The 22,083-nt window shown below is 42.0% G+C and overlaps 1 protein-coding gene across 1 annotated transcript in view; it reads left to right on the top strand.

Moving 5' to 3' along the window:
* The first annotated feature begins 289 nt into the window (after positions 1-289).
* Positions 290-22,083, top strand: part of LOC109039467 (aquaporin AQPAe.a) — a 32,617-nt gene continuing 10,823 nt past the window's right edge. Inside the window, 1 exon segment of the mRNA XM_072302318.1 lies at positions 290-929. Within this exon segment, the coding sequence (XP_072158419.1) occupies positions 761-929 (169 nt within the window). The 5' untranslated portion in view covers positions 290-760.

The raw sequence follows: 22,083 nt of genomic DNA on the forward strand, positions 1-22,083 counted from the left end.
CCCCAAGGACCCAAAAGCCAAAAAAGAGCCCTTTTCGAGAAGGTCTTTCGGAGTTGTAGCATTTCCAAACCAAACGATTTATTTATTCTTCACGCGACAACCAGCGAGAAGAGAAATGCAGTTCGTAGATGCCGGGTTGATGATCGTACCCAGCCGTCGAATCACCGCAATTTCCACAATACTCGATTTACCGCCCAATTTGACACCGTTTGGGAGTAGCGGGGCACCAAAGCGCGGGCGAGGATAGGAGGGGAAGGGGGTCTCTGTCCCGACGAGCACCGTTACAAGCGTGCTCGACAGTGCGCGCGCGTCTGGAAGCTCCGTAGCTCCGGTTTCCCCGTTTTCCCGCCGGAAAAAACTCAGCTGCTCCCGGAACACGAGATCGGTCAGCCGAATCAGTTCAGCTCTGACTCGCTAGGAACTAGTTCGTCGGGCTCGGAACGCGCGTTCGATTCGAAAACTTCGCTAATCTTCATTATTTTCAGACTCTTTTCATCGGCTTGTCTGAATCGCCAGTGTTTTGGTCGGGTTGACTAGACTCTGTAGATCGGGTTTTCGAGACTTCCCAAATCGCTAGAGTTTTTTGGTCGGATTGAGTAGACTCTGTGATCGGATTTTTGCAACATTGCAAGTCATCTGAGTTTCGGTCGGATTAAGTAGGCTTTATTGATCGGATTTTTGAAACCCCGTAAATCGTCGGAGTTTGAGACTCGGTCGATCGGATTCGTCGAAAGCTCGGGGCTTTCTGTTGCGCGGTAGAATGCATTCCAAAGTTACGATAATGGACTATATCAAAGCTCCTTACTTCAACTCGGCTTCGAGCCCCAGAAGGCTTATCGAGTCGGCCACTAGTGTCAACATCGCCGACGACGCGCAGAAAGCCAAAGAAGCCGAGGCCAGCGAGCCACAGATCGTCGAGAAAAATGCCTGTAAGTATGGTTTTCCCATTTTTCGAGGTAGCAAAAATGGGCGAATCTAACCAGGAATCTGGTAGAGCTGCATTTGAATCAGCGAGAACGGTAACACACCAACTCGAAAAAATAAAAATAATCAAGACCCACACAAAACAGACTACACAGAAGGTGAAGGAGTTAGTCTAAGAAAAAGATTTTTGGTGCCTAAAGACAAGTACTAAAGGACACTCTAAAGATCCAAGTTGGAACATATGCGCTCACTTCAATGACCTTTATGAAACTGTCTGTCTTCAATGAAAATTGAGCATTTTCGATTTACCGAGTTGGTGCGTTTTCGTCCTCACTGATTCATTTAAAGTCGATTGATTTTTCCCTCATGTTTTATATGCCAAACAATATGCAAAATAACAAGGCTTTTAAATTTGTTGCAAATTTTCCACACGGCACAAAAAAATATGCATGGTCATCCGCGGGAAAAGATACATTAGTCCGCGGTGACGAAATTTCTAGTAAAGCGTTTTTGTTAGGAATCGGATTTTTAGATTTCGACGAGCATCTCTCACAAATGTCCCAAGGCGAATAAGTTGCGGAAAGTTTGGTTTATGTTTGTGCCAAGGCCTAAAGTGTAATGTTGCATTATGATCTGGCAGTATCGTACCCTTAACATGGCAGATGTGAGTTGAACCAATTATTTTTCGAAGAGATAAGCGCTACAAACACGATTTCGAGGAAATGAGTGATAATGTTTTATTTGGCTCTAACTGCTTGGTAGAAACTGTAAAGTAAAAAGCAATTTTGAAACCTTGAAATTTGATATTTTTAAATGTCAACCTCCTTTGAGATACATGTTATAGGCAAGATAAATCCATTGAAATTATTTTTGAAATGTTGGCTTTCATTAAGAAATGAAAATATTCCTTCAATCATTGTAAACGGCATCTTTTGATGAAACGTTTAATTTCTTTGAGAAGAGAGTTAATATGGAAGGTCCCTCAAAAAGCACACCAGCATAAATGGATGATTGTTGAGTCGATCCAACAATCAACGAAGCAGCAGTTTTGCTTTTTTAGTGTCATAGCTTTCACTCTTTCATTCCTAAGAAATCGATTTTCAATCTCTTTTCATCACGAAAAATTCATCAACACCGCAAGTCTTATTTATTACAACCCCCGTGAGAATGAATTGAAGATTGAGAAAGGTGAATAATGAAAGATGCATAAAGAGACCGTGAGGGCATTCGAATTGCTTGCCACTCAATCACTGACATTATTGTATTGTCAACACTACCAAATAGTTAAATTCGGACCATAGAGTTGTAGAATTTTTCTTTCTTTCAATTTTTTTTCTTTTTCGGTAAATGTTTTAGATATCTAAGCAGATGTAGGCAGAAATTGCGGATTCGCATTGAATTCAGAAGAGGATCCAGCAATTTGGCAACATCGGATTTCCTCAATTTAAACCTATGTTGAATAATCGATTCTTGTCGGAGCACCTGGCCCCTTCAAGAATCGATACAATTCCATAGGTTTAAATGGGGAAAAACAATGTTGCCAATTTTCTGGACCGGCCAATGCCAGAATTCTTAGAGGAGTTAGGGAATTTTTGTTAAGCATACCGCCATGTCGCTGACTGCTCTTAGAAACCACGTAACTAGATCGCAGTAGAATGGGCAATTCTCTGTACCGCAGACCGAGGTACGTGGTTTCGAGTTTAGGCATTGATGTTTGACGCAACATCGGAAGGATACAAAGAAAAACTTCTCACCTTGCCTCGGAGTATCTATTCAGAGTCCGTCTCTCTCGCTCCGGTCGAGCTATTTCTCATTACTCATTATTATATTGTTGCCACGGCGAATAATTTTCGACTGTTTTTTTATGAAGGAATCTCGCAATCTCCAAACAGTTAAGGAGCATCATAAGATATCGCTGTTACGTTTTTTGAAAAGGTCAGTTGCGCACGTCATACAGAGCCGTGTTTATACGGTTTTAGCTTATAGATCAGAAGACGAAAATAAGATTTGTCCCGATGTTGAGTTCTCATATCAAGTATTCACGATAAAAAGAAAGGAAGTAAATTGATTTTTTTTATTTCTTTCTCGAACTTTTATCTTCAGCATTAGCCTAAAAAATTCTTTGGTATCAGCAGGCCCGCCACATCCCATCTCGGGCCCTGGTACCAGTTTTTAGGCCCAGGCCCCCAGCACAGAGGTGGGTCCGGGGGGCCTCCCCCGGGAAATTGTTGAAATTTTAAATCTATTTGGACGCATTTTGAAGCTCTTATGATGGAGATTTTCCATCAATTTTTGCAGAATAATTACGCTTTTTTTTTACTCTCAGCACCAAATACTTTCGAATTGTTGCATTCAAAACATCTAGAAATTTTTTTTTTTTTGGGGGGGGGGCGGATGATACTTTTCAATTCTAAGGGGAACCGAGCCCCCCTGGACTCCCATTTCGTACGTTTATGGCAAGGGAGTTGAATCATTGAAGTCGAGGATACCCAGACAGGAGCCTCTTAGCATCCGACAACGGAAGAAAATGAAACGCAGTTACTAAAAATATCATTCTACATATACTCAAAATCTTGAAAATAGACAGAAATATCTAAAAAAGTAAGAAAAATTGTATAGTGCCCTAGCGTATTTTTGAAACTTTATTCACCTTTTGCGGAATTTTTAGGGTAATTTTTTCACTTTTCCTTACGAGACAAGGGTTACACATGAATTCGTAGTGGTTTGTCACCTGCGTCACGGGCCCCTCCAGGGCCCGGGCCCCGGAACCAGGGACCCAGTATCCCCCCCCCCCTTGTGGCGGGCCTGGGTATCAGACCACTTTAAATCGAGAGAGGAAACCGCGGAATAACTAAAAATAGTAGACTTTTCCCCCCAGTTTAACCGCAAAAACAGAATACCTCATTCCGTGGTTAAGAAAGGCTGAAGAGAGGTTAAGAATCTTGTAATATTTTTAAAAAAAAATTGGTCATTGCCGTGTTTTTACTTTTCTGGATAAATTTTCTGAGAAACCCTCGTGGAGTACGTATGAAAGACGTGCGAATCACATTTTGAGAAGTATTGATTTTGTATCAGTTCTGAGGATCAGCTTTTCACCCCAGAATCATGCGGAGCCTCTTGAATTAAAGAACTTTAGGCTCATCGAGCGACCATTAGATTTACCGAGCTTTCATGAGATTTTCATGCTTATTTATATTTGTCTCTCCAATTTTCTCAATTCCTCAAAATGTACTCCATCACATCTCGACGACCGACAATAATATTCGCTCGGGAAAAATTTAAGTAACGTCAAGCTTGAAAATTCAGCCATTTGTTCAGTTTCTGTCGATGGGAAAGTCAGACCCTGACTCTCCCTCATACTTCCGTCGCTCGCATTTTGGTGTCCTCTCTGCAAAATTGAGCTTATCTTTGATTCGTATCATTGAACTTTTGTGTAGATTTAATCCAGTACCGTATTATGCAGGGACGGCAAAAATTGCCGCGCTACTTTGACTAGGATAGCATTGAAAGACACTTATTTCTGACGAGTAAAAATAATATGAAGTAAATATGTTTGCACGCGTAACGTCCGCACACGTTCGGCGTAACTTGGCAGTGCGGCATCTTTCTTAATTTTGCGGTATGAAGCATGACGGTTCAATCCGACAACATCGCAAACGTAATTTCCTTAACCTCCATCATAATTGCCAGGTTTACTCTGGTTTTGTCCCCTAGTTCATTCCGCGAAGCTTTAAAATCTGTAGGACCAAAAGTTTTCAGGATATCCTATTTGGTGAGGTATCCTATTGGTGGAAGCGGGTGGTTGCAATGGACAAATGAGGTCGGTAATAGACTAACTAACGGCAATCCACGAGAGATCCTACAGTTATCATCATTTTTTCACCCTAGTTGATTGAAACCACTCATTTGAACCAATAGGATCGCTCCATACTCCATACATGGAGAAAAAAAAAAACGAAAAAACATCTGAAGTACTACGGTACATGCCGAAGGGTTCGGTTCACACATCTTAAGTACTCCGGTACACACCGAAGTACTTCATGCAGATGTCTGACCGGAACTTCGGCAGCTGGACCTCAAGTTTTCGAATGCGTGATCCAAAAACTTCAGAGATCCATATAACCTCAACTTCGGGTCCCATGCACGGAGATTTTTCCTCCGTGATATGTCTTCTTTGTCTACCAATTTAAATAATCAGCCCGCAGTCCCAATCACTGCGGATAACCGAGACCCTACTTTAAGTCTACATTAAGCGTCTCTCCAAGGGAGGTCGGAGGGGAGGGGGGGAGATGTCTGCACTTTCGTGACAATCAAGTGGCAACCGTGTAAGGACCAAGACCATTCCTCCACCTCTACCACAGAAACTCTTTCTCAGCCAGAGGAGTCGTCGGAGGCGGGAAGGATGTTTTGCGCAACTGCCCACAATCGCGACAGGCAACATCGACATCGACACCAAACCACGGAGTCGGTCTCCGATCCCATCTACTCGCGATTCCATCGACTCGATTTCGTGGTCCGCGGCCTCCGCTCTCTCTTCCAACCCCCCTCCCCCCCGACCTCTCTTGAGGCCTCGAATATCTTCTGAAACCATATAATTCCTATGAAAGTAACCACAATGAGGCAAAAGAATCGTTGCTCTTGCAATATGCTCATAGTTGATTTCAAGTCCCACTTACGGTCACGAAAAGGGTAAATAGATGAAAATTTCCGTATTATGATTACCTTAAGTTACTATTTTTTACCAGAATAAGGACTCGGTTGATCGACTAAATTTTTAGTTCATCGGCAGAAACCGTAGACATCTAGGCCTTTGAGACATCTGGGGATGAGGAAAGTGTTCTTCTGACCTAATGTACTTTTGCTACTCTTAAGGTCACGAAGAGGTTGTGGCTTGCGAGAGACCAGGGCATTGGACCTTCATCGATGCGATCCAGGTCCAATCCTGGCGGCTAGCGTTTGATTTTTAACGAGGTTGCAGATTTTCAACCCTAAAATTTGGTCCGTGTAACCCGAAGCTTTAGCAACTGTAACTCAAAGAAAACTATAGCCAAAAACGTTAACCTCACGCTTATATACTTCGCATTTTGTGTTTTACTTTTCATATTAACCCAAAATGTCGGTTATTTTGTGTTAGTATGTACAGTGGATCTCCGGTATCCGCGAGTTCGTTATCCGCGGTTGCCTTTAAAAAAGTAGATGGCACTTGAAAGCCATCATGAGTATTGTAAGAATATAAAGCGAAGCTATTTTCTCCATCATACGCAGTGGAAAACAATGTTCTTATACATTTTTGAGCGGAATTCAAAGTGCTGAAAGTTTTCCCCCCAAAATTTACATGTGTCATGGATGCTGCAAAAACACTGTATTCCAGGCTAACTATAAGACTGATGAATTAACCGACCGGTCAAAATTTCAGGTCAAGAGGCGTGGACATCTTGTGTCCAATATGACTTCTCGTAATGAGTTTATTGCCACACTAATTGAGTGCTTCTGGCGCCGCTTGTTCAAGGAGTTTTTCACTCCACTCTAGTCCGAGAGCTTTCGTATTAAAAACATTGAGGAGCGTCTCCAAATTAGAACGAAGAGTACCACTTCTCTTCAGTTCAGATAATCGGTTTCAACTTCAAATGCTAATGCACGGGGTAAAGTGTGAGTCATTGAACGAATTAAATTGCAGGTTCAATTGCTGAAGTCAAACAGAGAGAAAATGTGAGAGCAAGTTTTCAAAACGCATATAAAATTTACGCAGAAATTTCTTAGAATATTACATTCAGGGGTAGAATTTGCGGTGTCGCTGCATTTTTATGTCAAAATCGAGCTTTCATAGCAGTGGGCATGATGAATAGTTGTATAAATAAGTTGGCGCAGAATTATACGCATTCTAGTAGAAGTACATAAATCAAAACTCAAAGTTCAAGTTCAATTAAAGTGCTACGGTTATATGTCACGGCGGCGTATCGTGACCATCAGTTAGCCGTTAAACGCCTACAACTTTATGCGTATGTAACGAGCACATCCGCAAAGCACGAATAGTTGCTCCGTCGAAACCATCAATATGAATGGCATCGCCGCATGCAGCGTTAAAAGTAACCTCCGTTAAACGCCTACAACTTTATGCGTATGCAACATGCATATCAGCAAAGCACGAAATAATATCCTTTGGCTCCATCGAATCTATCAAGATGACTTGCGTCGCCGGGTGCAGCGGTAAGGACACCACTCCTTGAAACGCCCACAACTTTGCGCGTATGCAACATGCACATTCGCGGAGCCGGAATAGTTGCTCCATCGAACTCATGAAGAACGCACACCCTTTGATATGAACATATTCTTGGAGAAATGATGATGAGAACGTGAATCGTGAATTTTACACTTGACGACCCAAAATCTCGCTGAAACGCAAAGGAATCCATAAGGGCAGCACAAGAAAGATAAACCAACCGCGAGGTGACTTTATGCAGTTGTGAAATATAAAATTATTATTGGTGAATTTTCTTTGAACAAAGAGACGGCGACTACGGTGAGGACAAAAAAGTTGTACCTAAACTGCCTACGCTGTAACTGACTGATTGTGGTACATTATTTGAACTCGAGGGTTAATAAATGTCGAGACGGCTGAGATTGAGGCGAAAAGCAATCCCAATGAGAATTGATTGACGTCGGCTCATAGATCGGCTCTTGTTTTCTTCCTCTCCGTTTACTTGACCCCTCTCAACTCTACTCGATACTATACCCTCACAGCACGCTAAAGTCCTTACGAGTGGATAAATATAAAAATATTTCACCTTTGCAACGCTCTGCGCGTCTACGATAGTCAATCGTCTAATTCATGACATATTTTGTTAGAAATAAGAGACAGGGTTGCACATGCACAAGTGAAATGAAAATTATGAATCATTTGATATTTCATTAAATTTTATGAAGTGAAAAACAAATGAAAAATATGAAGCATTTTTCCAGGAGATAGGTGTGTACCACGCACTAGCAAATATAAAAAAACAAAGTCCATTCGCCTGTCATTTAATTTCGAAAAATAATTTTCAGTATCTTTCCTACGTTTCTGAAATGTCATGAAATATTTCACATGAAATTTCAAGATTTTATTTTTCATGAAAAATTGCAACCCTGATAAGAGATCTATGCGTTTGACGGTCGTCCAAATCTCCCTTAAATATACCCGGAAAGTTACGACGGTCTTCGTCCTTCTCTTTCCTTGAGGGCTATTTAGTAAATATTCTTTCTTGGTCGACTAGTACAATCCATTTTACATACGATGGATCCAAATAATCAGTCTAATTTATTCATCATGTCAATCTTAATCGTCTGGAGGTAAATTCGTGGTGTCTTTTAATTGATATCGTCCAGCTATCGTGCCCAACGGCCAATCAGGAATAGTCAGTCACCTAATGCGTCATCTTCACAGAGTAACATAATAACAAAGCTTGTTGCCGAATATCCTTTACAATTCAGCTAACAATATTTTCGGTCCGTAGATTTCCATTTACGTGTTCCGTTCGACCTCGCAGCCAGTTTTCCGATGCTATGTCCACTACTATGAATGGCATCCGTGCACCATCATTTTTACAAGCTCATTGCCCTAGTTTCCCCCCGTCAGGCTGAGGCGTCTGGCGTCAGGCACCAAAACTGAATGAAACTATTACACGTGTGCAATCGCGCACGCAGGTTTTACCTGTATCCATAGTCTTTTTCATCACGATTGCTGCAGACTCAACGGTGTAATCCATTATTTTTGTTCGTGGGTTTCACTCACTTAGACTTGGAGCGGAGCCTGGATAATGGAGCTCAGCTTTCACGTCAACGAGTTTACGTGTGACCGTCGTAAAGACATGTCATTCATCGTTGCCGTTTTTTTAAAAAGTCTCCACGCACTCTCGCCTTAGGAGCCAACGTCATTTGAGCAAATGGATCTGCCATTAAGTGATGATCCCTCCGTAACGGGAAATTTTTGTGGAAAATTTGCAACAAGGACAGGAGGCTCATGATAGGGGACTATATCTCGGACTGATTACAATGAAAATTTCAATTTAAAAGTACACTCAGAAGAAAGAAAAAGAACACACGTTTTGAACACTTCAACATCAACAGGGAAAGCTAAATATCGACAAATGGATTCAGAAATGTAATCATTTCCTCTACTCGCAAGGTGAGCGAGAGAATTTTGCGGTAGGGAATCGTATAGTTTGATACCATCTAATTTGATAGAGCCCAAACTCCACGGTACCGTTGTAGTAGTGCGGAAGGTACAATCACACACGAATTTGTTCAAAAAAATCTTTGGCTCCTATGACGTTCAAAAATTTCAAGCCAAACCAGGATTATGACGGTTTGAAGTTTTGCGGCGTGTGAAGCATTTTGAAATGAAAGCAACTCAATTTTAATGTGACTTATAGTTTGAGGCTTAGAATCATTGGATTCCAATGTAACTTAATGTGCTCAATTGTTATGAAAATGAACAATATTATAATTATAATTTATTTTTCGGGATTTTAAATAGTGCGTTATTCACCGCCGAAACCTTAAATTTTTCTTTGACCAAACTCAAAAAAATCGATTCCCCTATTAAAGAAGTAAATAGATAAATAAATGCATCCTTCCAACCACTACGGTCCCTTTTTCTTGCGGATGGCAATAGTTAGATTAAGCAGAATTCTCTCTCAATTAGGTACATCATTGTGAAGTATGCGTTAAACAAGCCATTCAAAAAGGTAGCTGAAATTTTGAACAACTCGTCCAGAAAAGAGTCCCCGCAATGTCAACATTATTTGTAAAAATTAAATACTTACTCGCACTTTATCTTTGAGCACTCACGTGTGACTCGCCACCTTTCTTGCAAGCACAAACGCATTAGCATAGTTTGATAATGCCTCATTTAATACTCATTGATTTAAGTCTTTCACGGCGTAAGAATTCTCCATTTTTTAAGCAAGAGTTTGGAGTAGGTTCAACCCAATTTTCAAAACTTCCTTCAAAATTCTCAACAAAATGCCCCCTTCCCTCCCCTTCACTCCTTCCTCATCTCAAATATCTTATTTTCAATAGCCACCCTTCAGAAATTTTTAATTTAACGCTCATCACTTATCTCAAAGTCTTTATTGTTCTTTTAGTATTTTTTCTTCTCCTTTTCTTCAAACTTCTCTCTTCCAATTTTCAATGTATGTTTTTTCCTCCCTATATGCGCAGTCAGATTTGAGCTCGGGCAGAGTGTCTTTCTCTAACCTGTACATGTATATACACACCCTCCTATTTTTTTTCCTCGTCCTGAATTTTTCCTCTCTTTCCTCCAAAACAAAAGGGGAAAGAATATTTTTATACATTGCTCTTCTGCCATAAAATGTAGCTAAGGCATCTCTCAAAAACTAAAGTATTTCACTCCTATATTTCCTAGTGTATGTAACAAGTTCGAGAAATGGTGCTGGGTCCACACCATTCCGCGGGAAAATCAAAGCCAAGAAGTTCCAAAAATTATAATTAGAGTCAAAAATAAATCTTTTTAACTCTTATGAGTACCAGTACAAAACTGACGGGGGGGGGGGGTTCTAGTGTATCCCGCAATTGAGGAAAACCTGGGGAAAGTTCGTGAACTCGTGGTATCTACCTCACCTTCACACGATCCTGAACAATAGCCCGCAAGTATTTAGACCCACTTTTAGTGCAAGTTGTTGAGAGTGCCAACTGTGTCGATTTTCCAAATGCGCGTTCTTGCTCCGAGGCCGTTATTTTCAATGACGTTTTGTTTACACCAAACCGTTTCGACCATGCCGTCACTGTCACCGCAATAATCCATCAGTCGTTTGCCTGGATAAACTAACAATTTTCGCCTGTGACACCTCTCCAGTTTCGCAGGGTGTGTTTACGAAACTGCGGAAAACGCGCTCACCGTAGCGTTGCTGAACAGTGGCATGGCGTAAACATCGATCATCGATGTATCCCAATTTGCAACTATGGTAAAGAATCGATTACTGAGGTGTTCGTTGCGGACACCTTGTTTATCGATCTTTTTTGTAAGTTTAAATGTCAGAAAAATCGATGTATCGCAAAGGAAGCTGCGCCATTGTTGCCGGACTGATCGGAGTCGAGCTTCTCAACACCTAGCGGTGTAGAATTTTAGGCACTCTCCAAACTTGGTCGCCTATTATCATGTCAGGCTTCGGAGACAGATGTCACTCTAGTGTCGCTCCGTCCATGGACTGATTTAGTGGCTACGACATTCGATATATACGCATAAATTGTACCTCTCTCTTAAAGTGCGGCGGAGCAATCGATATCAAAACAATTAATTTGTCTGCGACACTCGCGATTTTTACGAGAATAGTTCCTGTGATGAGGGTAGTAAAGGGATGAGGGCTTAGTCAAACAACAAATATCAGCAGAAATATTCAAAGGCTTCAAATTTAAACCTGTCCAAAGATAGAAATGTCATCACGGGGGTTCACCCAACCAAATATGAGCATCAATACGACGAAAATTACGAAAATTATTTTTGAAATAAGTTTCTTTCCTACTTCTCTACGATACTGTTTTGCGTCTGGCTGATAAAAAAAGCTGACTCGAACGTGACAGGTGACCTTAAAATACACTCCGTCGCTTGAGCGTTGTTCTGATAAAACACGTACTGCATGTTGCCTTCGTGGAGCGTACACTTATGGGATTATTTCCCAACCTCATTTCTTGAAAAATATGTAACTGAGATTCCATATACCTACAACGCAGAATATTTTGACTTTCAACTTACAGTTGAACAGTCAATGATTCTTACAACGATAACTAATTTTAAAGGGGCCCTATGCAGACTTCTCTGTGTTTGAAAAAATAGTCAATGTCATACAGGCATGGTCAGATTTTTTTTTCTGGAGGCACTGTGATTATTCATCTTTAATAGAAGAAAAGATTTAAGGTATAAAAACCTCCTGAAAATCGGAGAAAATAATGGTATTTGCATATAGAGACAAATTCAGATTTTAAGACCTTATCCACACGAGCGCCGTTTGGGCGAATTAGTTCCAGTGGCTTGGCGTGCTTTGCGACATATAGATTGATCTGCCATGTAAATCTATGGAAAAGGATCGATAAACAGGGTGTTCGCAACGAACATTTTAATAATCGATTCTTTACCACAGCTTCAAATAGGGGAATATTGATAAATCTGTCATTCAAGCCTCGCCCCTCATTAGTTCCACAAACTGAGATTTCGCGGAATACGTTAGGTAAGTTACTTATAACAACTTCCTGGAACAAGTTCGCATGAAGTTCTGCGAACCCCGCTCGTATGGAAAAGGCCTAAAAAGAAATCAACGGACTATATGAACCCGTGTAAATTTTTGAGTGGTAATAAGTATAGTCTTAGTGGCAGTTACCATATTCTTCCATCCGAAGTTTTGTCCCTATCGCCCAAAGTTCTGTTTGGCACTTATGGGCACGCGACTCAAATCGCATGACGGATCAGAAAATGGACTATCCAGCTCCAATCCGTTTTTAATTTTTATTCGTTGATCCGTGTAGTCTATTTTTTGATTGGTCGATCCCCTCTCCGCGTAAGACGGGAATGCGAGTACCCATTTTGATCCTTTGACCCTATTTTAGTCCAAAAAAGTAACTGCAGTATCACATGGGGCTTATGCACGGAGAAAAAAACTTCGTGCGTGGGACCCGAAGTTTAGGTCATATGGATCTCTGCCCTGGTAAAAATTGGCAGTAGAATCTGTGTTCCAAAATACCATAGACCCACAGCCGGCTGTAAGATTTCCAATAGCTTCTATAGCCGGCAACACACTTTCTTATAGCCTTTTATAGCCGATGGCGATTAAGCAACAGCCAGACGATACAATTTATGCCAAACGTTACTAAGTACGGGTGCTAGGACCTAGTGAGTTTTTGGACTACCGCTCTCTTTTTGGGCCGTTGAATCTTGATTTATTTTGCGAGGAAAGCTCCGTATTTTTGAAGGATGCCTGCCATTTCTAATATGTTGGAGCGCCTTCAATTTCGTATGATACTGTGCAATACCTCTGGTGTGAAATAGTTGCTTCAAGCGCCGTGGTCCGCTGCGGCGCGGCGGGCGGGCAGCCAGCGCGAGACGCGCATTGGCGCCTACAAACCTAATAGGGATACTTCACGCATTGCGCAATGCGCATTTGCGGCATGTATCCCTGTTAGGTTTGTAGGCGCCAGTGCGCCGCCGCTCCGCTTTGTGTTAGGCTCTAATATTTAATCTCGTGGTGCCAGCGTTTTCAACTCATGACTTTGAAATGTTTGCACACTCTGTCTGGTTTATTCTCAGTTTAATTGATGAAAAAAATATGTAGTAAAGGAAAATATAATGTGCGTTTTGTAAATATATTAAGGAGATTCCGTACAAACTTAAGGATTTACAAAGCACACGAATTTCTACACAATTTCTTATAGCCTTTTATAGCCGATGGCGAAGAAGCAACAGCCAGGCGATAAAGTGTAAAGCCCGGCGATAGGAACTATAGCTCGGCTGTATAATTTTTTATCGCTTCGTGTAGCCCGGTCGTATGATTTTTTCCACTTTCTACAGCCAGTTATATGATTTTCTATCGCCTTCTTCAGTCGGCTATAAGAACTCCTATGGTATTTTGAAACGCAGCTACTATCGCCAATTTTTACCAGGGTGAAGTTTTCGGATTGCGCATTCGAACACTAAAGGTCCAGCTGCTGAGGTTTGGATCACACGTTTGAAACTTCAGTTCTTACGTCTGATGTACTTCGGTTTTCACATCCAAGGAACTTCGGTTCTCACATCCGAAAAACTTCGGTTCTCACATCTGAAGTACTTCATATATAAGAACTGAAGTTTCAGATGTGTGATCCGAACCTCGTCATGCTCAATCTGAAAACTTCAGAGATCCATATGACCTAAACTTAGGGTCCCACGCACGAGGTTTTTTTCTCCGTGTGCAAAATTCTGTGTAGATAGCTGTTTTAATCGCAATTTGCAAATCCCCCGCTCTCGCAATTTCCTTCATACCCAAATACTTATTAGCAGCATCCCACTTCACTCGATTTCTCTGGTCCTATTGTCAAGCGCCGCCCACGCGCCCTGCTACCGGCGTTGCCGCACTCTTCAAAATTCCGCGAATTTCGCCACGATGCAATCATTGATAGAAGCCTGGCGAATATTCTCGCGTGAACCGGTTGAGCTCCGGATTCGTTCCGCGCTCAGTTCCGATTTTACGGCAGTCAGCCGGAGGCAACAATCCGTCGCGATTCGGACGTAAGGGCGTATCTCAATTTCCACGAGAGCCTTGTTTTACATATGAATCCATGCTTTATGGGGCTCATTCTGAAATTGAGTTACGCTCTTACGTCAGAGGGACGACGAATTGTGTGGCTCGCGCCCGTCGCGTGAATGGCGAATGCACTCGCGCTTTGCCATTCTCTTCTCGAAACTTCCTCGCTCTCATCTCGAACACCAGTTAGCTGATCATTTAAAGCGGCCTCTTCCAATCTCCAGCTCCAGTCAGCATCCTTGCCAATTTTTCCGCCGCAGATGTAAAGGAAATATGCCGGAAAAAGATACTTGGTGAAGTCATCAAGGCTTTGCATATAGATGTCGTCCATAACGCCACGTTTTAAGAAGCGCGTAGACATTGGCGTCTCCGTGGGGCCTCCTAGTAGTGGACAAAATTTTCCCCAAATATGTCACTTTTTAGGATTTTTTATCTATAGAGCCCCCAATGAGAAATATTTAACCGCGATTCCCTACTCCATGAAAAATTTATGGCTACGCCGTAGGAATACCTGGATTATTGATCACATGTCTTTCAAATAGGTGAGGTAGATATGGATCGACACTGTAAGATCACGCAGGATGTATATTCTGCTTCGGCGATTGATTGAGTTTTCGTTAAATTTCACACTCTAATACCCCTGAGAGTAATTAGTTGCAAGTAGTTTTCCCAGTTAATTTTTGTGCCAAAGAGTTCGTAATGTTGTAATTTTGTACAATTTTGTTTTTTTAGTTAAGTCACGAACAGAATACAACCGTTAAAAAAACTACCTATGATTAAATTTTTTTTTTTTTGAAATGCGAATTTTGAGCCATCGTAACTCCGGTTTGGTCAAGTATCATTTGGCGTTTTTTTTTTTTTTTTTTTTTGTAAACTGTTTGTGAACAAAAAGATTTTTTGTCACAAATCTAAATTTCAAATTTTTGGCACTACGGTCTCTTTTCACGTGGGCTGTAACTAGTGTTGTTGATTTTAGGTTCAGTTACTGATTGCCTCCTATTCCCGCGCGCTATTTTCAAACTAATTTATAAAGCTTTGGACAACTTGCCACTATGTCTAAAGAGTTAGTTGGTGCGGGTTAGTGAGTTGCCACTGTGTGGTCGGTCAGTGCTCGTACCTATATGGTACGTACGCAAGTTCGTGTTTTGGTCCACTGCTAAGATCCGAAGATTTAATTCTGACCGTGCCGCGCCACCGTGAAAATAGCCCTCTTTGCGTAATAACGGAGGCATCCTGAGAGAACTTGATGAGTTTTTTACTTTCTCCGGAAACTCCGCACGCAACTACGATCTGGAAATCGACTAGTCTCTGTTTTCGTAACTCTGCGTTTGGACCTTAGCTAATAACTAGTAGTGAGGAGGACGAGCTTTCATAGACGGATAGGATGAGGCTAAGGGGGCTCTTGCAGGGACTGCACCCTTCTCGAATTGAGCGGTTAATTGCAAATTTGGGGGGGGGGGGGCATCTTTCAGAAGGGAACAGCTCCTCAGCCCCCCCCCCCCCCCCAGATAAGTCTACGAAAGCTCACCTTCTTTGCTACTAGTGATCCTCCATAGACTTTTCTCCTGAAGAGACGATCTCGTCTGCCCTGTGCGTTCGTATCAAAGACATAAAGACGGAGCACTAAAAGCAAAAAATGAAGCTTCTAGAGCTTCTTTTCAATCACCTCTACTATTGGCTAGAGGATTGGCGGCGAAATCGGGACAAGTTTGAATTCAAATGTAGGGCGGGAACTAATAAATAAAATTGCGGAAACAAAGTATTTTAGGTTGATTTTTGCCCAAATTCAGGTACACACTCATATTTTATTAACTTTAGGTTAGTTTCGGTCCGTCGTCGACCGACTGATTTCATTTGGGAGTAACGTAGATCTAGAACTGTAACGGCCTGTTTGAACCTGCAGAACCACCATAAGCAGAAGAAAAACTAACTTTATCTGAGATTACTGCCTGTTACCGAGCAAAAGTAGGTGTAATATATTAGGACGCAGACCAAACTTTCTTAATATAATCGTTTTAAGCATATAAAACACGTTTCGAAGAAGAAATAAGGAAAAATCAAGAGGACAAGTTCAAATCAAATTTCCGTTTGCCGCCATGGATTCCCGCGCTCATTTACACACTCACACAAGCGCGCAGCGCCGAACCTAGCTTCACTTTTTCCCCGTGCTTTTAGATACGAGCCCTCCGTCTTTATGTCTTTGGTTCGTATGTTTGGAAACAAAACGACGGTGTAAGTCGGCAATCACATAACTCGATTTGCGACGTCGCAGACTTCCTATCACACTTTATTTTTTAAACGGAAAACTACTCAACGGCTATACTTTAAAACTCTTGTGATTTTTCTTCTTTATGCAAAGAAAATTTTGCAAAAACTTCAAGGAATCATGTCAATTTGTTCTCCTCTAAAAAAAATAACATAGAGACGGAGATTTTCAGACACCGCAAACGAGTTTTGTGATTGCCGACTTACACCGTCGAAAACTATTACTCTATATAAAGCTGCTGTTCCCACTCACTCTGCCCCCCCTAGATAAAAATTGGCCGAAGCGATTTCCTTTAAAATTGGTACACGCTTAGCTATTGTAATGAGGAGTTGATTAAAATTATTCCCATTCAAATCCGCTGCTTAGGACACCCGCAAGAGCGAAAAGTTGTTTCTCCATATAGTATTACATTGGAGATACGCGGTTGTTTACGCGCATCGTGCCGAACAGGTTCAATCCTGTTGCGTGACGTCACTGCCGTATAGACGAAATATAAGGTTTTAGGCGGTATTTTTCTACGGATTTTTGTGGAAATTGGTAAGCGGGGGTATTTTTCAACGGGGATCTCGAATTTTTGGTCGGATTTTCAAAATCTCAAAATCCAAGATGGCGGCCGTATCCTAAAATGCTAAGTCGGCTCCTGTTCGATCGATTTTCGTGAAACTCGGCATCCGGGGGTACTTTTCGACGGGGATCTCGAATTTTTGGTCGGATTTTCAACATCTCAAAATCCAAGATGGCGGCCGTGGCCTAAAATGCTAAGTCGGCTCCTGTTTGATCGATTTTTGTGAAACTCGGAGATCCAGGGTACTTTTCGACGGGGAACTCGAATTTTTGGTCGGATTTTCAACATCTCAAAATCCAAGATGGCGGCCGTGGCCTAAAATGCTAAGTCGGCTCCTGTTTGATCGATTTTTGTGAAACTCGGAGATCCAGGGTACTTTTCGACGGGGAACTCGAATTTTTGGTCAGATTTTCAACATCTCAAAATCCAAGATGGCGGCGGTGGCCTAAAATGCTAAGTCGGCTCCTGTTTGATCGATTTTCGTGAAACTCGGTATCCGGGGGTACTTTTCGACGGGGATCTCGAATTTTTGGTCGGATTTTCAACATCTCAAAATCCAAGATGGCGGCGGTGGCCTAAAATGCTAAGTCGGCTCCTGTTTGATCGATTTTTGTGAAACTCGGAGATCCAGGGTACTTTTCGACGGGGAACTCGAATTTTTGGTCAGATTTTCAAAATTTCAAAATCCAAGATGGCGGCGGTGGCCTAAAATGCTAAGTCGGCTCCTGTTTGATCGATTTTTGTGAAACTCGGTATCCGGGGGTACTTTTCGACGGGGATCTCGAATTTTTGGTCGGATTTTCAACATCTCAAAATCCAAGATGGCGGCGGTGGCCTAAAATGCTAAGTCGGCTCCTGTTTGATCGATTTTCGTGAAACTCGGTATCCGGGGGTACTTTTCGACGGGGATCTCGAATTTTTGGTCGGATTTTCAACATCTCAAAATCCAAGATGGCGGCCGTGGCCTAAAATGCTAAGTCGGCTCCTGTTTGATCGATTTTTGTGAAACTCGGAGATCCAGGGTACTTTTCGACGGGGAACTCGAATTTTTGGTCAGATTTTCAATATTTCAAAATCCAAGATGGCGGCGGTGGCCTAAAATGCTAAGTCGGCTCCTGTTTGATCGATTTTCGTGAAACTCGATATCCGGGGGTACTTTTCGACGGGGATCTCGAATTTTTGGTCGGATTTTCAACATCTCAAAATCCAAGATGGCGGCCGTGGCCTAAAATGCTAAGTCGGCTCCTGTTTGATCGATTTTTGTGAAACTCGGAGATCCAGGGTACTTTTCGACGGGGAACTCGAATTTTTGGTCAGATTTTCAAAATTTCAAAATCCAAGATGGCGGCGGTGGCCTAAAATGCTAAGTCGGCTCCTGTTTGATCGATTTTCGTGAAACTCGATATCCGGGGGTACTTTTCGACGGGGATCTCGAATTTTTGGTCGGATTTTCAACATCTCAAAATCCAAGATGGCGGCCGTGGCCTAAAATGCTAAGTCGGCTCCTGTTTGATCGATTTTTGTGAAACTCGGAGATCCAGGGTACTTTTCGACGGGGAACTCGAATTTTTGGTCAGATTTTCAAAATTTCAAAATCCAAGATGGCGGCGGTGGCCTAAAATGCTAAGTCGGCTCCTGTTTGATCGATTTTCGTGAAACTCGGTATCCGGGGGTACTTTTCGACGGGGATCTCGAATTTTTGGTTAGATTTTCAAAATTTCCAAAATCCAAGATGGCGGCCGTGGCCTAAATTGCTAAGTCGGCTCCTGTTTGATCGATTTTTGTGAAACTCGGAGATCTAGGGTACTTTTCGACGGGGAACTCGAATTTTTGGTTAGATTTTCAAAATTTCAAAATCCAAGATGGCGGTCGTGGCCTAAAATGCTATATAGCTTCCTAATATCGATCGATTTTTGTGAAATTCGGTATCCGGGGGTATATTTTGACGGGAAATTAGAATTTAAGGTCCGATTTTCAAAATTCAAAAATCCAAGATGACGAACGTGGTCTTAATTGCTATCTTGGCTTCCGATCCATCGATTTTTGTAAAATTCGGTATTAGGAGGTGTATTTCGACTGAAAACTCGCATTTTTGGTCCGATTTTCAACATTTCCAAATCCAAGATGGCGGCCCCGCACGAAAACGCGGTCCGGACTCCTAGAATATCAATTTCTGTAAAACTTGGTGAAAAAGAAGATTAAGACATAGATGTTGTCTCCTCAGCAATGTTAAAAACTGTGCGGGGCGGTGGCGGCTCGCGGAGCGAGTCGCAAGTTCGTCGCGAAGCGTAGAACTGGGGTCCAGGGGCACTCCCCGGCTAGACGTGTCAGCTCGCAAAGCGAGCTAATCACGACTAGTTTTCAATATATTTATGCTAAAAGAAACTACTGTTGCCCGCAAACCCTGTGCACGTTGTTCCTTTTAGCATAACTACGTTCATTTGAATATTGATTTTGTTGAATAACACGCGGTCCACGAGGACACGTGTCACGAGTCTGGCCCACGATTCACGTGAAAGGTCAAGCGTGAGCAATCGCTCATTTTGTGGATTTACTATTATGTTCGCACCATTATGACGATTGCGCATACAACCAAACGTATTTCCTTTTTTTCATCTGATGGTGCATACACTAAAAATGTCATTCTCTTACCTCATATGTATATCGTTTATCGAAATCGCACGGAATACGACGTGGAAGTGACATACAAATGGATCAGTTTCTCTTTTTTAAAGTTTTAAATAATTCAGCATGGAACTTTTATCTGAACGCGAGAGACTGCTCAACTTTCTGATAAAATCGTGCATATTGAATGATCTTAGGTTATCATTTTACTTCGCCGCTCGGTCGTTTTTTCGGTAATCGATTGATTAGGTTATGCCACGACCCTAAGATTGCTGGGCCCATACTTCAAAAGAGGGTTTCCCATCTGCTTTCACTTGCTCTTCCGCAGTTTGTATTATTCTTCCTAACTTTTTGTCCGTCTCATGCTGCTTAGAGATGAAACGTGACCGCAGGGTGGAAAAGTACCCTAGTCTTACATGATAAAGAAGTACCAATAGGTCCAGAACTCAGAGTAAGTACGCGGCGCGAATAGTTGCATCCAGGCGTAAGATGTGAGTATCTTTTGAGCTTCAGTTTTGATATCGTGGTGTGCTGAGCATGATATTTAGAGACACTATTCATGCCTAGGAGATGTCTTCAGAGTATAAATGAAGAATTGAAAGCACTGTTTCATTTAAGCACAGTAAAGCCCGTCGCACACTGAAACGAGCCGTTCAAAGCGGTTGGTCATGAAATTTTCGATTAAAAAAAATTTTGATGTTAATTTCTTCCCATCAAATCGTATGAGGTGAAGGAATTTTTAAGAGAAAATCAATGAAATCACCTCTAAAACCTCTCCGTTCCGTATTATCATCGATATGAGCTTTTAAAGTATCCAAATTTTGTTGGACTCCTCTTATTGACTCGCTCCACTAAGCGCCGCTAGTGAGGCGGTCGGAAAGTCAAAACGCCTTCATTTTCGTGCGTATGCAACAAGGACATCCATGGAGCCCGAATAGTTGCGTGCAGGCGTCACAATGAAATTCGTTTAGTATCCGTCGCATGCAACACTGACTGAAGGTTTAATTGTCCCTCTCATACCTTCATCACAACTTCAATACCAGTGTTGCCTATTTAGCCTTAAAAGCTACCATTACTGATATTTTATTGCGATATTGTCAGTTTTTGGAGAACTACATAATTTAAATATATTAAAACGTTGCCTGCCCTCGAAATCGCAAAGAATTAATTATCAGAGCATGATATGCAGTGTCCTTTGTTTTGATATTTTTTTTCCCTTCGGTAAAACGAATTTTACCGCGTAATGCGAAATTTGCAAGGAACATTCTTGATGAATCAATTTGGAACAAAACGATGACCATTCGTCTTTCGAAAAAATGAAATGCGACAGGAAATCTGGAACATTCCGTCTTTCAACGGTTACGAGCTTTGCTTGACATTATTTATCTTTATTTGAAATCCGTGTGCGGTCCCTTCAATCTATCAAGTAGGCAGAAACACTCTCACTGTCCGTCGGTTCGTCTCCTCGCCGCGAGTATGAATGTACCCTCTCTTCATCTGAAGGTCGCAGGAGGCAAGACGTTGCAACGTTTACTACCATTACCGTAGGTAACGGTCAGAGGTAACTGTACCGTGCGTGGGCAAGATTATTCTCGATTTTCAACTTGCGTATGGTGGGGGGGGGGGGGGGGGGGCGCTGCCCACTTGCTCAAGTTTTGAATTGGACGGCGCTTTGCGCAGGTCAAGCGGAGCGGCGCAGAGTCAGATTTCCTCTCGAGTGTCAAGTTCAGCACAGCTTTTGCTTTTGAACGTGATTGCTTTACTCAGCAGTTTTTCCCAATTGAATTTTAAAAAACTTACAGTTTTAAGTGGTAAATCATTCCTCATCAGCCGTGAAATCGGAAATTGCGAACATTAGGAGGTGCAGTGTTCGGTCTGGTTTCGTTTATTGACCTTTTTACCTAGTTATTTACTTTCTTTCGAGAACTTTCTCTGCCTTGAGCGACGAACAATGACATTCGTAACGTCTGATCTCTTTATTTGATAGTAAAATTCTTCCTCCTGAAAGGTGACAAGTCGTTACTGTGCTTTTTACAGTTGCGCGGTCATTCCCCTTAATCACGTGTGCGACCCTTTGCCGAAGCCGAGGGCTGAAGGGGCATTTGATTTGTTTTGGTTCCGTTCCGTTATCGACAGTTGAGTGAGGTCAATTCGCTTGTTCGCGGTCACATTTTTTCGGACCTGACTATTTGTGGGGTTTTCGTTTTGCGCGAATCGCAATCTTTGCACTGTCACGCTTCCATCTCATCAGAGTCTGATGAATTTTTACCTTACACTTTCTCAGTCTTGAAATTATTTTTTGCTGGGGTAGTTTATCGGCGAATTTCGGCTCGGGGAGCCCTATGTTGAGTCCCCAACAAGACGCAAAGTTTGTCCTCCCTCTGGAAATGAATTGTGTGAACGGATTTCGAAGAAAAATGTTGACTGAAGAA

Source organism: Bemisia tabaci, chromosome 1 (genome assembly GCF_918797505.1).
Source record: "Bemisia tabaci chromosome 1, PGI_BMITA_v3".
Taxonomy (NCBI): Eukaryota; Metazoa; Arthropoda; class Insecta; order Hemiptera; family Aleyrodidae; genus Bemisia; species Bemisia tabaci.